The sequence below is a fragment of the Rousettus aegyptiacus genome, unplaced genomic scaffold (genome assembly GCF_014176215.1).
Source record: "Rousettus aegyptiacus isolate mRouAeg1 unplaced genomic scaffold, mRouAeg1.p scaffold_m13_p_2, whole genome shotgun sequence".
Classification (NCBI taxonomy): Eukaryota; Metazoa; Chordata; class Mammalia; order Chiroptera; family Pteropodidae; genus Rousettus; species Rousettus aegyptiacus.
The window spans coordinates 175484472-175501706 of NW_023416295.1; the positions used below are offsets into that span (position 1 = coordinate 175484472).

The window sequence follows — 17235 nt, forward strand, 5'->3', positions numbered from 1 at the left end:
TCCGGGACCTGTCCTTTCAGGCCGCAGCGTGAGGGCAGGCTGCAGCCCCCAGGAGGCCCGGCCACACCCCACCTTGCTTGACCCTCACGGGCTCCAGACCCAGCGCGAACCCAGCTAGGACGAGGCGCCGCCTCCCGCACCGTCTGGATGGGCCGTCCGCGCGCCCCGCCCCCGCTCCGGCTCACCCACCACAGTGCCCCCCGTCTCGCCGCAGCCCAGGCCCACCCGCTCCCCTCCGGGGCCCGCCCGGGGGCGCGCGTGCTGCCGAGGCCGCTGGCCCGTGCGAGTGCCCCCAGACACCCGCGCCCCGGGACGCCGAGGCGCCGGGCCCTCACCCTGCTCGCAGTTCTTCCCGCCGAACCGGAGCGGGCACTCGCAGAGGTACGTGCTCCACCTGCTGACGCAGGTGCCGCCGTTCTGACACCAGGTGCCCTCGCAGAAGTCCCTCTGGGCGGCACAGCCTGGGAACAGGACACGCAGTCTGCGCCCGGAGCGGAAGCACGGGCAGGTCGGGGCGTGGGGTGCGTCCCTGCACCCCGACGCCGACCCTGCTCCGGGAAGCTGAGCCCCGTGAGTGACAGGCAGAGGACGGGCGGGCCCCGGACCCTCCGCAGCCGTCAGAACCTAAGACTCGAGATGCCGTGGAGACCGAGCCTCTAGGCCACCCCGCCAGCTGGCTGGGCCACCTGGCGACATGCTCAAGACCCTGGGATGGGATGTCCCCGGGGTCGGTGGCAGGCCATGCCAGCAGGTCACGGCCACCCCACCCTGCAAGACCCCAAGCCTCGAGAGCAGCATGTCCGGGACCCCGAGCTCTGGCTGCCCTCCTGGGCACACAGGGCTGGGTTCTGGAAGTCACTGCCCGGACGTGGAAGCGGACACCCCCCGTGCGGCCACCACAGCCCCGTGATGCCCGGGTGGGGCGCGCGAGCCGAACCTGCCCTGGTGCCGTTGTTGGCGATGAAGCTGGCCATGTCCACGTCCCTGCCGTCGATGGACAGGTTGCGCATGCAGCCCACGAACTGCCGGCTGTGCACTGGGAAGTCTTCCGGCAGGTTGGGGACACCCCCCAGGAGCAGAGGGCCCGTCAGATCCAGGGACCTGGGGAGGCAAAGCCGACATGCGTGACAGCCACGTGGCGAGGCGTGACCACGGGGGCCCCCATGTGGCCGCCGCCTCGCACGGCCTCTGCTGCCAGGCACGCTGGCCATCGCAAATGTCAATAATGGCCCAGGGCGCCGGGGTGGCGGGTGGCTGGCAGTCGGAGCATGCAGGCGGCGCCTACTTCCGGCGCCACCACGGGCTTTCCGCCTCCCCGTGCCTCGGTTTCCTCACGCTTGCGTCAGATCCTGACATTCTGGACGTTTTGGGTGACGGCCCCCCGAGTCCCGCTCAGCACCGAGGCCGACACAGGATGCCCAACAGTGGCACCGCCGACCTCCAGCCTCGAACGACCCTGAAGGGAGGTCACGGCAAACTAGAACCCTGGGTCGGTGTGAGCAGCCACACAGCCTTGGCCGAGGGGTCCGATCTCCCCGGGCACAGCGTATGTGACCCCACGGCCATCACAGCTGTGTGGGGACCAGAGGAAATGGGCGTGTGGCTATCACCAGCCCACGGCAGATGCTCAGGAAAGGTCAGGTGCACCCAGCTGCGGTCTTCAACAGGCTTATTACCCGTTCCCCAAACACAAGGGAGCGGGTCCAACGAGAACCCTCGCCCTGGCTTTGAAGCTGACGTTACGAGAAGAGAAACGGGAATGGCCGCGATGTCACTGTCACCACTGGGTCTGCAGGGTGCCAGGGCCACCCCAATCCAACAGCGGGGGGTCACTCACCAAACACTGACTCACAGACCCAGCGCTTGGGGGAGCAGAGCCGGCGACGGCATAGAGACAGAGCTGGGGACTGTGTCCCGGTCAGCGATCTGGCCATCGCAGCCTGGGGCTGGCCTGGCCGCTACTTCCACAGATGCATCTGAGGGGCCTATGCTAGAAGGTTCCAACGCGCCAGACGGAAGGTGCCCCCGCCAAGGGGAGGGCTCCGCCTCCCGGGCGCCCTGCGTCGGGGGCCGGTCGCGGGTGACCCCTTTCGCGGCGGCGGCCAGGGTGGCCAGCGGGCCTCTGCCCCAGGGTGCTCACTTCTTGGAGCCGCTCTGAGTGCCCTGAGCCGCACAGCTGTAGTTCCCGACGAGGCTGCCGAAGCGCACGGCCACGGCCGTGTCGCAGTCGTCCAGCGTCACCACGGCCACCTTCTCTCCGGACGGCCCGTGCGGCAGGCCCAGGCGGCCGATGTTGGGCTGTGGGAATAGAGCAGGGGGGGTGGGGGGGGGTCAGCATGCTCCCTCGCCAGCGCCCTCGGCAGACTCACTGGGCCCCGTGCCGCCCCCGGAGGCATGGTGCTCACGCCACCCCAGGGCTCGGGCCCTTCCTCGCCCCGGAACGCGCCTTCTGTACCCTTTGCTGGCCCTAGGCTGACCACCCTTTGTGGCCCTAGACCAAGCCCCCCTTCCTCCCAAGCTCCCCAGCCCTGCTGTCCTTGTGGGTCACACACACAATCTCCTTGCCCAGGGCTGGCTCCAAGACTTCCTCTGGAATCAGGGACTCTCACTTCCGGAAGAAGCGAGTTCCCTTCTGGACGAGGCGCCCATTTGCATCCGAGGACCAACCCTCTCTCCCTGGGCAGCACCACCTTGTCCCTGAGCATGCCGCACCTGTCCCCTGGCCTGCCCCCCGAGGACACCGAGCACGTCCACCCAGACAACAGCAGACATGCCAGCCATGCGCCGTGAACCAGTCTCGGGGTCCCAGAAACGTGGCAGGCCCAGAGGGCGGGCTTGGGCTGGGGCAAGCGTCCGGACTCACCTCCCACCTGCACGCCCTGGCTGACAAGGCCTGCGTCCCACAGGCAGCCTATGTCAACCCCGATGGCACTGAGCAGTACCACCGGCCTCATCATCGGCGCCCGATGCTCAGCACAGCAGCTCCTGGCCCTCCCGCCGCAGGGAACACAGTCCTTCAGCCCCAGAAGAGGCGGGACCCTGGGTGCTGTCCTTCCCAGCACCCCAAAAATGGCGGGCTCTGTGCCTCCTCTCGATAGGCGGGGTCAGTTTGAGTTTATAACATGATGCAATTTTATGCTTCTTTACTATAACCTTGGAGGCAGGTACTTGCAAACACATAAATAATTTAATCAAATCCTCCTCGACGCCTTTCAACAGGGCAATCATAACCACAGTTCATCCCGTGCAAAGAAATATTCCTTTTTAAAACAGGAACAAAGAAGCGACCATCCATTTGAGGACACTGGGCTGGAGGGCAGGACATGAAGCTTCTGGTAACAGTTCAGGCAGGCAGCACGTCATGTGACTCCAGGGGCCTCGTCACCCCGGCGGCACCCTCGGGCCGTGTGATGCACAGCTGGTACCGCCGTACGCGGCAAGCCCAGCTGGGCCTCCCGCTCCCCCGTGGCTGACCATCGACCCGGACGAGGCCCGTCGCTGGGCCCGCTCCCCTGACAAGATGAGGATGCAGGATGAGAACACCTGTTCTCTGCACTGCGGGGCCCCTGAGCGACACCCACGGAAGACACGGGGGTCCCCCGTGGACCCCGCTCGGCAGCTCCAAGCCTACGTCCCCCCTGGGTGACCCGAACCTTGCTTGGGCAGCTCTGAGCCCATACCCCCCCCCAGCTCCTGGGTGACCTCTTCTGTTCCTGAGGTCACAAGGTCTGCCAAGCTGTGTCCTCCAAGATTTCTCCTTCGGCTAAGCAACGATCCGACGAGCGTGAGAAAGAATCTGTTCTCTCGCTTGGTGACGGCCACTCGCTTTGGAGAGTGCAAACGTGTGCCTGCTACGGGCTGACAAGTGCCGGGTGCGAGCCCGGGGGAAGGACCATCCCCGAGCTGTGCGAGCGCCGTGTTTTCTGCGCAGCGTATAATTTACATCTTTGGGATGGGTGTGGGACGTCCGGGAGAAGGACGTAAACGGCATTTAGTCTCGAGAAGCTGTAACGAAACGAAGCTGCTGTTTACAAAACTGCAGTTGTCGTAAATTGCTGCTCATAATCAGCGGCTCGGAGCTACGGGGTCCGAACCAAACAGTGAGAAAGAGCGGGAGCCAGAAAGAAAAAAGAATCGACAGTCGCACGGCGCGCGGCCGCCCGCTGCCCAGACGGCCCTCGGAGCCTGGCGTTCCTTAATCAAAGCCGCCAACGCGGCCTTAGGAAAAGCAGTTTCTGATAAACCCTGCCCCGTACCCGTTTCCGGAGTCCCACGTGCAGGTTCGCCAGTGTTCAAGCGGACGGGACAGACAGCCCGTTTGGCCACAGAGCCGAGCATTGCCAGGAAAGGACGGGGAGAGGCACAGGGCAACGCATTGGGGAGAAGCCGCGACACCCCGGGGCCTGCTGCCCGCTCCACGGGGCCTGCGGCTCTGGCCAGTCTGCTCGGAGCACGTGCCCACTGCCGCCGCACAGCCGGGGTCACGGAGAGGACGCGAAGGGAGCCGGGGGAAGGGCAGTGGGTACAGGAAAACGATGCTGCAGGTGACTCAAGACAGGGTCCCTCGAAGAGCTACCACGTGACCCGGCAACCCCACGCCCAGGTCCAGCCCTGCAGACACGGAACACGGGGACCCAACAAAAACGTGTTCGCAAACGTGCGCAACAGCCAACAGGGAAAAGGACCCAGACGCCCGTCGACAGGTGAGTGGACGCACGGAACGCGGCACGTCTGCGGAGCAGGCGCGGAGCCCGACACCCGCCACGACGCTGCCCAACGCTCGGAAGGGGCGAGCCAGACGGGGCGCGGACTGGTGGTTCCCAGGCCCGGAGGGGGGGGATGGGGCGCGACCGCGGGCGGACCCGGGCGCGCCTTCGAGGGCGACGGAAGGGTTTCGGGTCTGGACCGAGGGGCATGTCGCGCAGAACTGCGAGGGCGCTCGGTGCCGCTCAGCCGCTCACTTTAAACGGTTAACGTCACGCTCCGTGAATTTCGGCTCCGTAAGCAAAGCGGTCGGGGTGTGCGCCCACCGCTCAGGGCCCCTGGCGCCCCTCCGCCTGGAACTCACCTGTGCGGGCTCCTTCCCCATTTTTATCTGTACAATGGGGGGAGCACAGCACGTAGCCGTCCTATCAAGAGCACAGGAACGAAATACAGCAAGAGGGAGGAAGTTCTCCGCCGGCGTCGAGACGTAGCACGTGACCGCAGGGGGAGCCGACTCGGGGTGCAGGGGTGAAAGGAAGGCCGCTCTGGGCTCAGGCCCCGTTTCCGTCGAGGGGCGACGGCGCCGTGCGGCCAGCAGGGCGCACGAGGGCCCAGCGGGGCGACGCCGGGAGACGCCTCGGCGCCGGGCTCACGTCCGCGCCCGAGTCGTGTCCGGGAAGACGCGGCGGTCGAAGCTGCTCTTTCGGAGCGCCGAGGACGCGGCAGGGGCTCTGCCGGCGCGGGCGGCGAGGGGCAAAGGACGAAGATGCGGGGGGACGGGCGGCTCCTCGCGCTGCCTAGGACGGAGCTTCGAAGTCTGCCGCACGTTTGCACAAAGGAGAACGACGGCACGGAGCGCACGCGGGTTTTCTCGACTCTCGCGTGAGGACGGCGGCGGACTCGGGGCTCAGGGCGGGCGGAGGCCGGCGTCCCTGCGTCTCCCCCCCGCGGCTCGGCTGGGACTTGGGGGGCCGCCCCCAAGCCCGGGGCCCCCCGCCTGACCCCTGCAGCAGCCGGGCCTGGACCCCTGCGGGCAGAGTGAAGCAGGTACAAGATACCCAATGTGGAGGCAAAACTCGGCCAGACGGTGACACGGGCACCCTCTGTGTGCACAGGCCGCCCTGAGTGGAGCCCGCCACGGGGCAGGTGGAATGGGGGCCAGTGGGGACAGACCCACCATGCTCGCCCCTTCACCATCTGAGAAAAAACCCGAAAGGCTGCCACGCATTTCGGGGGGACCCAATAGCCACGAGCTGTGCCGCTCTGGGCAGAAACGGGTTCCCGGTTCTCGGCCAACCAGCTGACGCCATCGCGTGGGGTCCGGCCCTTCCTCTTCTCCTCCGGCTTATCCCCTTCCCTCCGCAGACCCCGCCCGCTCAGGTGTCTGAAGAGGCCGGTGGGGACTTCTCGGTGCACAAAAGCGTTTGGTTCTTAGAAAGAGCTCACATTTCTCAGCCTTTTAGCCTGCCGCAGACAACTCCTCCTGGGGAGGCTGACGGGGATTCGGTTTCAAATGCGGATGGAAGAGTGGGGGCACCTCAAAACCGGACACCAGGAGGGGCCGGTCTGGGAAGCGTGGATTCATGCCGGAGTCGCGCTCTGCGTCAGGAGGGACAAAACGACACTCAGGTGGCTGGACGGCAGGACGGTCGTCAGGAGCCGGAGCCTCGGACACGTGCCGCACCGTCAGGTCTCCAGCGGAGGCCGGGCCTGGCGTGCGGGCGTGCTGAGCACAGCCCCCCGGGCGACGGGCGCCCCGAGAAATGGGGGCGAGGCCCCGCTGGCCCTGGCACGGAGGGGACAGTGCCCCCTTAGAAGCAAGCATGGCACTTCTCTGAAGCGGGTCGGCGGACGGGGTCAGGAGGGCGCACGCACACACGCACACGCGCACACACACACGCATGCACACACACGCGTGCACATACACACACGCACACACGGCGCTGCCTCCGGGAGGCGCGCGGCGGGTCTGCAAGGCGCCTCCCCACCTGCGGGCGGTCACGGAGGTGACGGTGGGGTCCGGTGCAGCCCGCCCCGAGCCGCGGCTTCCCTCCAGCCCTCCGGGCCCCACGCTGGGCCTCCGCACAGGTGCTCGGGGCCCCACGCTGGGCCTCCGCACAGGTGCTCGGGGCCCCACGCTGGGCCTCCGCACAGGTGCTCGGGGCCCCACAGCGGCGAGGGCAGCGCTACGAGTCGAGCCCCCTGAGCTTCGCCGCCGACACCGCACAGAAAGGGGCGGAGCAGGAACGCAGGAGGGCAGTGAGGGGGCGGGGCACCCGGCGCCCCTCTGACTCTCACCCCTGCCGCCCCGCTCTCCCCGGCCCCGGATGCGAGCCCCGCTGTGGGGACCTCGCCCGCCCACCGGCCGAGTCCTCGGCCACGCTGGGGCGCGACGGCCGGACACCACGCGGGCCAGGCGCACCTGCACCCCGACCCGATGCCACACGCCGAGCACTACGCCGACTCGACCGGCTTCCCGGAGGCGGTGAAGCCGGCTGGACGCCTTCGGAGCTCACGCGGGACCTGGTGTCTCCGTGAGGACAAAATGGCTGTCCCACGCAAACGTGGCGTGGAGCCGCCACGCGCGGCCGGGGCCTGGAGGGGGCTCTGAGGCCCGCCGTCCCTGCTCCTCCCGCTGGCTCCTGCAGCCGGGCGCTGGGGCCCGGCCTGCAGCACTCAGCAGCCGTCACGCCTTCTCCAACACCGCCGGGGGTCGCTCGGGGCTCCCCAAAACTCAGCCCGAAAAATACTTCTCTTGAGATTAACATTGAAGACAAAAAGAGCCCAGAACTTTCTTGACCTTTTCCCATTGAGACGCTGGAACCCCACGTGCTGGGGAGGACAGGGCCTCCCCGTTAGGGTGTGCCTGACGGGCCACCAGGCGGGCCGCTTACTGGCCCCCAGGGGGGGCGGCAGCCCCGAGTCGTCCTGCGAGTGAGCCGCCGAGCCCCGGCTCACAGCTCTGGCTGCGGGGGGCGGGTGCTGCCGACTCCGTCACCTGCCGGCGACCTGGGGCAGGGCGCCCACCGCCACCGGCCCTGCGCCCTCTCCCAGAGAGCGGGTCGGCTCTCGGCTCCCAACACGAGGGTCCCGCGGGAACGAACTGAAAGCGCGGCTCCGACCCCTCTGCCGAGTGCCTACGCCTGGGCTGGCCGCCACACCGACGCGAGGCTCGACCGTGAGGCCCCGAGGCCAGCAGGGGACACAGGACGGCAGCGTCCGCGGCCTGCCACGCGCCTCGCCTCCCGAAGGCTGACACGTCCTGACTCTGTGGGACAGTCACCTGACTTCCCCTCGCCGGCCGTGGCTCGAAACGGGGCGTAGAAATAAGGGCTCCCCGTGACGGGCTTGGGGTGTGTGCGGGGGGGTGGCGCGAGTCCGCCCGCCGCCGCCGCCACCGCGAGACGGGCAGCAAAGCCAGACGTGCCGGCCGCTGCCTCCCGCGTCTCTGCTGCCGTGATGTTTTCCTGTGTTAACAAACGCAATTCCTTTCTACATCTTAAAACAAACGGGCGCCACCGGCAGCTCCGCACGGCTGCGCCTCCTCCGGGGCCGGACGCAGAGGGACCCCGGCGTGTCGAGGCCGTCTGCTCGGTTACCCGGGAAAACCGGGCGGTGACGACAGACCCTTCCTGCTGCGGGAGCCACAGAAAAGAAAGATGTTTGACGAGGGCCAGAACCATGCGGCCACCTGAGCGTTTCTTTAAAACAAACAAACAAAAAGACAACTATAAACCAGAAACCCGCTCCGGAGCCTTCTGCTTCCCGGGCGAGGCGGCTGGTCCCAGGGGCGCTGAGCGCCCGTGGCGGGCACGGGGCACTCGGGTGCGGAGGACGCAGGGCCGGAGGCACTGGCTCACACGGTGGCATCCGCATGCTCGGCACGTGCGCACGGAAGCTCCCAGGCCCGGGGACCTGGTGGGGACGGCTCCTCTCCTGGGGCCCGAAGCCAGCCCCCCACCGGCCCGGCCCATCACAGGATGAAAGCTCCCGGGTCCTGAGAGGGAGCCCAGAGCCTCTCAGCCACCATCGGCCACCGGGGCCAGGAGCGCCCTCTGTGGCAGCCCAGCTGGGTGGGTCCCTAGGTTTCCCGGGAATGGGGTGTTTATGCAGACTGGCTCAGAGGGGCCCCCGTCTCCCATGGGCAAGTAAGTAAAGGGCTCAGAGCCAGGGTTTAGACAGCGCCTTCTGAGAAACCTGGGGCAACACATTCCTTCTTTGTGGGGCTTTGTTGCTGCTCGGCACAAACTGGGGAGACCTCCAGGCACCCCAGAGACGCTCATGTACCTTCACATGCAGGACGGTTGCCCATTTCCAGCTGGAAGGAGGTGGGGAAGGAGCAGCCCACTGGGGTCCTCAGCACAGGCCCCATAGAGACAGCACCTGGGAGGGACTCTGGGCTCAGCCCCACTGTCCCAGGAGAGCAAACACAGACCACTTCGGGCAATGACATCACTCTGTGGGTCACACACAGAACATCTTTCACAAAGCCGCCTCAGACGAAGGGGGGATGGCTTACAAGGGGGTGCACGCTGACTCCCTCACACACTCCTGCAAAGCCCCGCCTGCTCCTGCTGGACCCTAACAGGCCCCTCTCTGTTCCCAGGGTCTGCAGAGCAGCAGAGACCCCGGGCCTCTCGGGTCTGCAGGCCACGAGGGCGACATGCTGGGAATTCGCGGGGTGCCGAGTTGGCTGGGAGAAGCACGGAGGAGACTGGGGGGACGGTGGGGGGACAGGGACAGTCTCAGCGGGAAGGCACGTGACGCCCCCAGGTCCCAGTTCCAGGAGCCGAAGCGTCAGGCGGTGAGAACCGCAGGCCCCCACCGCCTTGCTCCAGACCTGCTTCATCCCCGTCCTCCGCGAGGGGACGTCAAAGCCTCGGTCCCCACCGCGGGGTGGGATGGCAGGGACTCTGGGGAGGGAAGGGGCCCTGGAGGGAAGTCCAGCACTGCCCTCGGCCCGCAGGCCTTTCCGTGACAAGCGTAGGCACAGAGGCCCAGGGTGGGGCTGTTTGTCGCCGGGAATAACTGTTTCCATAGCAGGTGACTTTCGACCATCTGACAAGCCGTGTTTTGGAAAGGAAGCAGGTTCCCTGGCCTCTCCCCAGCTGGGACCACCCACAGGCTTTTCTCACTGCCCGGCTCAGTTTCAAGGGGGGGCAGACATTACCCTCTGACCCCACAGGTCAAGGGGATCCCGCCAGTCATGGGAGTGTCAATATTCAGTATTTATCGCCCGCCCAGAGGCCGTTCCCACCCTGAGAAACGGGCAGGAAACGCCGCTGGGGAGACACAGCGCCTGCCGGTCCCGCTGGGGACCAGGGCTGGGACAGGCGGTGGGACGGGCGTCCCCGAAGGACGGCGGCTCCCTCTGCAAGTCTGTCGGTGGGGGGAGGAAGCCAGTGAGACGGGGGAGCACGGGGGACGGGCGGCGGGGGGCGACGTGCCCGCCTGGCCCTCGACGCGTCACGCGCCCGGCCAAGAAAAGAGGTCACGAGCTTCCTTACCTCGTACATGCCTTAAGTCAAATGAGTCTTTTCAACAGAAAACTTAAGAGAAAGCAAAAACGGTTCATGGTCCCATGGCCCGGACGGCTCCTGCCGCCCCTGTAACGAAGGCACGTGTGAAACGTAAGAGCCCAGAATCGTACAAAACGCACAGGAACGCCGCCGCCTTGCTCACCGCCCTTTCCCGTCGCGTGGCAGACGGCGCCAAAGGAGCCACGGCGACGCCTCCGGTCACCGATCACGAGGAGGAACGGGCTGCTGTTCCGAGACGCCGGGCCGTGGGAGGGTTTGTGACCACCACACACCGTCGGTGGGTTTTTTGAGGGGGAGGTGCCCTTCATATGTGCGTATCTTTCAAAACTCTTCTAACGAGCTTCTTATTCTGATAATTTCAGATGCGCGTGCCGCTGTAGAAACTCGCGCAGAGACCCGACGTGCCCTTCGCCCGGTTCCCACCGACGGCACGACATCGTAGCCCAGGCGGGGACGCTGGTGCAGTCAGGACACGGGACAGACCATCACCGCCAGGACCCCGCCTGTCGCCCTCTCAGCCCCCCCCCCGCCCCCCTCCGCCCCCCGCAATCCTGGCAACCGCTCATCCATCCTCCGGTTCTGAAACTCCGTCCTTCCGAGAATGGAAATCGAATGGTACGGAAGCTTGCGAGGTCGGCTCCACTTGCTCGGCACAGTCCTCTGCCGCGTGGTGTCTGTCGGTAACTCATCCCTCCTTACTTCCGAGTGGCAGGCCACGTTCCGTGGCGCGGACGTACCACAGTCTGTTTAACCATTCGCCCGAGGCCTCCTGGGTTGTCTCCGGCTCGGGACCATCATGGGAAAAGTTGCTGCAAACGTTGCCGCACAGGTTGTGTGTGGACGGGCGCTGCGTCTGTCTTCACGAGGGGCACGGCCTGTGGCTTTGTGTTGTATTCTCGTCATCTGGTTTCGGCATCAGAGCACGACGACCTTTTACTAAATGAACTGAGACGTGTTCCCTCTTCTTCTGCTTCTGGAAGAGACTGTCTAGATCTGGTGTGATTCTTCCCATTCGGCAGATTTCTCCAGTGAAACTCTCTGGGCCTGGAGACTTCGTTTCGCGGCGTTTTTAAGTTACAAATCCCATTTCCTTGATAGCAATGTGGTCGAATGATTTTTCGTGTTGGGTGAGTGGTGGTGGCTTCTGTTTTTTGAGGAACCGAGAATCTATTCCTGATACTGCCAACCTGCATCTTCTCTCTTTCCTTGTCGGTCTTGCTAGAAATGTGTCAACGTTACTGACCTTTCCAAAGCGTTGGTTCACCGATTTACTTTAGCATTCTTCTGTTTTCAATATCACTGGTCTCTGCTCTTATCTATTTTTCCTTCATTCTATTTGTTTTGGGTTTATTTCGCTCTTCTTTTTCTAGGTTCTTGAGGTGGGACCTTAGATTATTGACTTGAAACATTCCCTTTTTTTCTGATGTAAGAATTTTAGTGCTACGAATTTCCCTCTTGGCACTGCATTAGTTACATCCTACATGTTTTGTGTATTTTTTGTATTTTAATTTCCTTAAAAATTTAAAAAATTCGAAACAAACTTCCTTTTTCCCGCGTCTTATTTTCTGAGTAATCGAATGCTTCAGTCAAATTTCCATGATGCCTTCTTGTGCCCGGTACCCACTGGAGTCAGCCGGTAGAGTCAGGGCCAGGCAGGCAGCAGCTCACAAGGCTAGGGTTGCATGAGGAGACGTGGGTGGGCGGGTACACAGCTAGTGGGAGCTGAGGGCGAGAATGGCGGCTGAGTGAGGCAGTGCCCTGGACAGGCTGGGAGGCTGTTTAAATAATGGCGGATTGAGAAAACAGACAACTATATTGAAAATAACAGGAACGAGTTTTCTTACTGAGAGAGAAAAGAGTTATAAACAGAACGGAAAAAAACTAGAATGAACTCCATAGTATAGGAAAGGAATTCAAGGTTTTCAATAAGGAGAGAGAGAGAGAAACAAATATAAATTTCAGTACATGTATGTGTAGGTAGGTACGTGCACACATACCTATCTATACATACATGTAAATGTACATACATGTTCTAGATCTGCACTGTGAGCGAGACACCCCAGAAGCAATGAGCATGCCTGACACCTGGACCTTGGTTTCTAAGCACCACTCTCTACTGAAACGACCCAGAGTTCTGTGGATAGATGGCCGATTTCAGGGCTGAGGCACGGGAAATACAAAATAAGCCCGGAATGTCTTTTCGTGCCAAAAAAAGTAAAGGAATGAGAATAAAATGATGGGGGGGGGGGGTATCAAGGAATGAAGCTATAAAGCTGTCTCTTACACCTGCACGCTTTTAGCCAAACCTGAGATCTGGGCCAAACAGGAAACAATCCGAGCATCAGATTAATGAAAACAACATATTATAGTCGTCTGAATAAAACAGGAATCCACAAAACCATACTTACATAAATAAACAGGAAAGAAGAGAAAATTCCTCGTCATGGTAGAAAGCCAACTATGAATGCAGAGGGAGGGAGGGAATGAGAAAGAAGCTGACATTCATCACAGTGACAGTGACATAGGCATGACCACCAGGGATGCTGAGAGCAGCAGCTAAAACATGATGAAGACGTAAGAAAGAGTGCTGGGGGGTCGGGCGCAGAGAAAGACGAAGCGAACGTGGAAAAAGGCCAGCGGCGGGTGACCTGGGTGAAGCGCACAAGAATTCTCGTTTTAACCTCAAAACTTTTCTAAAAGCGTGAAATTTGAGATCAAACATTTAAAAGCGTACACCCTACAACCGGTTCTGTAACGTGCTTTTTTTTCCTTTTCTTCTTTTTTAATCTATTAACAACATTCTTAGAGATCTTTCCGCATCAGCACACAGAGCTCTCACGGATGCGCGACATTCCACGGTGTGGACGGCCCTGTGCTCTGGTAACTACCTTAACTACCTTCTGAGCGCGTGTCTGCAGGTGGCATTCTACAAGAGAACTACACACCCCGCTTTATGAAAAATGAACGTGACGAATGCTGCCACTCTCACAGTTTTGGAAAACAGCCCATTCCTGTTGATAGCCGTCTTCCGCCTTTCTGTGCCCACCTGACAAGGACGGCTCTCTGGGACGCGAGGCCAGAGCGCACAGCCACGTAGACTCCCCCCCCGCCCCCCGCCTGGCCCAGCGCCCCCCCCCCCCCGCCGCCTGGCCCGGCGCACGGGGGAGTGCGGGGGAGGGGCGAGCTGGTGCAGGAAGGGCAGACGTGTTCGAGCCCCGGTCACCGCCAAACCCGAGTTCCACGTGCAAATGGATCTTTCCGAAAGGGTTTACACAGAGCGTTTTCCATCGGGCACATTCGCTCTTGTGCAAACTTGCGGTGAAAGAGTTTAAATCATCTTTCACTGAAGCCTCGGAACAAATGCACACCTTCGACGAAGGGATGAGCCCGAATCCTCCTGATCGGCCCCAAACCTCCGTGGGTGGGTGCGGGGGAGGGGCTCGGCTGCTCCTCTGTGCTGGACGGAGTTCGACATGTTCGTGCAAAGTGCCTGCTTCTGAAAATCCCGTCCCAGAAAACCTCCCCACCCCAGCCCGCCCTGGGTCTCGCCGACGGCGACGCATGCCAACAGAGCTTCGCGGTAAGAATGTCACCAAGCAGAGAAAAGCAAACGACTCTGCCGCCCCCTGTCTGGGGGCCGCCCCTGGACACCCCATCAAGGGCTCCCCTGTCCTTTGGCCTCTAGCCGGCTTTAGCCAAAGGGGAACGCGACAGGAGACCAGGGGGGGGGGAGCGGTCGGAAGGGCCTCGGCTAGCTCGGTCACTCTGCCGATGGCCGCTGCCCTGCAGAAGTGGCTTCTGCCCCCGACATCCTTCTTCCCACTCCGCCCTCTCCCCTTGTCCTCGGTACCGAGGGGCGGTCACAGTCCTGGGCCCCGCACTTCCCCCTGGGGAGACTCCACACCCTGTGCCCCTGGTGATAAGCCCTCCTGGGAGCACCCTGTTCGGGGTCCCCTGTCCCCTGTGAGGGCCATGACTGAGAATGTGGCCCAGCCAGGCTCCCAGAATATCCAAGGGGCCCAGGGCTTTCCCACCCTGGACACGACTAAATGCAGAGCACACTCCACCTTGGAGTAATGGGGAGCACGTGGGGAGAGGGGTGGGGGTCCGGCCTCGACCATGGACGTTTCTACCCCACTGCTCTGCCGGCGCCAGACTGGTCAGACACGTTGCCCAGAGGCGGGCACAGAGGGCAGAGCCCGCGGAAGGCTCCTGCCCTGGGGAGCAAGGCCGCCGCCACCGTCGGCCGGGCGGGGCGGGGGGGGGGGCCCTCCCAGGACCGGGGACGCGCGGGCGCCCTGAGAGCAGAGTGGCTTTCTACGCGCACCGTTTCGGGGTGCCTTCCCTTCTCGTCGCCCTGGTGGCTTCGGGACTTCAGCCGGCTGCCTTCCCGCCTCCCAAACGAGCTGCCCGGGCCGTCGCCACACGGGGAGAAGCACTGAGACGGGGTCCCCTAGAAACCGCCGGCCCCCCCGGGCGAAAACCACAGTCGCCGCCGCTGGGGCCTGTTTGGGCGACTGGGGAGGACGCCGAGGGCAGACGGGGTGACAGGCAGCTGGCGCGGCAGGGCCGGCAGACGGCGGATCGGGGCGAGCAGGGCGAGGGCCTGCAGGACGCGACGGCCTCGGGGCCACGAGGCGGGGGGCGGCCACCAGCCACCGGTGTGCAGAGACCGGACCGCGGTGGGAGAGACGACGGCAACCGCCTTCCCTGCCCCGACGCTTCCCACAGAGAGAGGCGCCCGTCTGCCGCAGGGCTCGAGCCCCGAGGACGAGGACACCCTGGGGTGGGGGCGAGGCCATCGCAGACCCACGGGGCAGGTTCCCCGAGCTCCCCAGGAAGGAAAATGCTTGGGAAAACCAGGGCAGGCGAGAGTTGAGCATTTTGAGGCAAAAACCAACAACACGTTTCCTTACAAGGCAGCAAACAGCAGAACAAAATGTAACCCAGACGCCCGTGCCCTCCCCGCACCTCCTCCGAGGCCCCCGCACGCTCTGCCTCTGGGCACAGTGGACGAGCTGCGGGTGAGTGGCGCGGGATGTCAGCCTCCACTGCCGCCTGGGCCAAGGCGGCTGCGTGAATGAGCCCTTCCTGCGCCCTTCCCCGGGGCAGGGCGACCTCTGCTCCCTGCACCCCAAGGGCTCCCGGGGGGACGATCCCGCCCAGCAGCGGGCTGGGGTATATTTACACAGACCTGCCACAAATGCTCATTTACTTCCCAAGCGGCTTTTTCACCCAGCACGTATTATTTTTTTTTTTTTAATTTCAGAGCATAAACGGTTCAGGACGGAGGAGCGCCCGGCGCCCGCCTCGCGCGGCCCAGGGCCCGCGGGGCCCGCACCCTCCTACCTTGTTGTAGTACTGCACCCTCACCGAGTGCCAGCGCCCGTCGCTCACGCCCCCGGGGACCTGCGGGGCCACCGCGGTCGTGGTCTCGCCTGTGGGGGGGGAGGTGTGGAGAGAAAGCAGAGGTGAGCGGGCGGGGGCCACGCGCCCCTCTGCGCGTCGGGGCGCGTCCTTCCCCCACGGCCGGCCCGTGAGCGCCGAGGCCCCCCGTGCGCCGCGCTGCGGCAAGTCCCCGGCCCCGGCCTCTGAGCCGTCCCGCCGGATTTCCGCACGCGACACGCACCTTTGCACGTCCCGGGTCTGCCCAGAGGCCGGGTTCCCGGACGGGGACATGGGGCCGAGCCGTGAGCACACCCGAGGGCGCCGCGTGAGGTCGGGGAGCCTTTAACCTGCCCAGCGCCTGCCGGGGAGCCGCTCTGCCCGCGAGGGGCCCTACCTGCCGAGAAGGTGAGCTGCACCTGCTCGTCCACGATCTCCAGGGCGATGAAGTCGTGCTTCTCGTTGAAGCGGCCGTTGTAGAGCAGCAGGGCGTTCCTCTCCTGCGTGGCGAACCTGTGGCCAGGCGGCGGCATGTCACACGCCGGCCGCGTCCAGGCGGGCGGCGCGCGGGGGGCCGGGGCCCGGCCGCGCAGCTTCCTCCCGAGGACCTGGCCGCCCCTCAACCCCGACCAGCGAGGCGCTCTCCCGGAAGAGGCGCACGAGAGTCCATGGGGCAGTCTGCACACACGCCTGTGCGTCGTGACAAGGGGACTCCTGCAGAGCGTTCTGGAAGCTTGGCCCAGCCGCCGTGCCACTCGGAGGCGTCCGGACAGACGTGCAGGGCGCCTTCCGGCGCGGGAAGGAGCCCACGTCCGGGACACGGCGCCTCTCACACAGGGAGGCCGGAGGGGACGGCCACCTCGGGCCCCGGCCCCCCGCGCCGCGTCCCAGCCACTCTGCGGCCCCGAGTGTGACACTCTTCCCTGCCCCGGGGCCTCTGCACGCTGCTGCCTCTGCCGGGAAGGCCTTGCCCGCCCCCGCAGACCTCCCCACTGCGCTCCCCCTAACTCGCTTTATCTAGATTGTGCCCCCGCCTCTGTCAATCACGTCTGGAACGATGTATGTATTTGTTTGTAAGGACGTGTGCGTTGGGAGTGAGACTCTCGTTCACTGCTGCATCCTAGAGCCCAAAACAGCGTCTGCCCGCGAAAGCGCGGACGACGGGCGCGCTGGGCAAACGCGCGGAGGAAGACGGCTCGTCAGACTTGACGCGTTCGGAGTAAAACCCGCTTGCTCCGACAAGAGGGGAGCGTTCCCAGGAGTCCTTCCTCCCCAGCCCCGGTCCGGAGGAAGCCACTCCGCCGGACCCGGGGGCCCTGGCGGAGGCCGTCACTCACACCGAGTGGCCACGACGTCCCCAACGCCCGTCACGGAGAACCCGCCCGACCTCCTGCATGAAGCCGGGGCCGCCTCCTGAGGTCGCTGCCTGTCGCTCTCGGCAGAGATCAGGAGGGGGAGGCTCTTCGCTCGACTCAAGGCTGGTCTGTCTGTCTCTCTGCAGCGACAGGCGTCCGTCTGTGGGAACCAGGCTCAGGCACTTGGGCTCGGCCTCTCCCTGGAGCTACGTGAAATCAACGGTTCCCGCCCAGACCTCAAACCCCCTCCG

General features: G+C 64.1%; 1 protein-coding gene across 5 annotated transcripts in view; it reads right to left on the minus strand.

Moving 5' to 3' along the window:
* Window positions 1–17235, minus strand: part of CELSR1 (cadherin EGF LAG seven-pass G-type receptor 1) — a 102586-nt gene that overhangs the window by 36946 nt on the left and 48405 nt on the right. For all 5 annotated transcript variants that reach the window (XM_036237683.1, XM_036237682.1, XM_036237680.1 and 2 more), the window contains 5 exons: window positions 16027–16142; window positions 15594–15682; window positions 2141–2298; window positions 938–1101; window positions 336–461 (listed from right to left, as the gene is read on the minus strand). In XM_036237683.1, the coding sequence (XP_036093576.1) occupies window positions 336–461; window positions 938–1101; window positions 2141–2298; window positions 15594–15682; window positions 16027–16142 (653 nt within the window). The remainder of the gene's footprint in view (window positions 1–335; window positions 462–937; window positions 1102–2140; window positions 2299–15593; window positions 15683–16026; window positions 16143–17235) is intronic.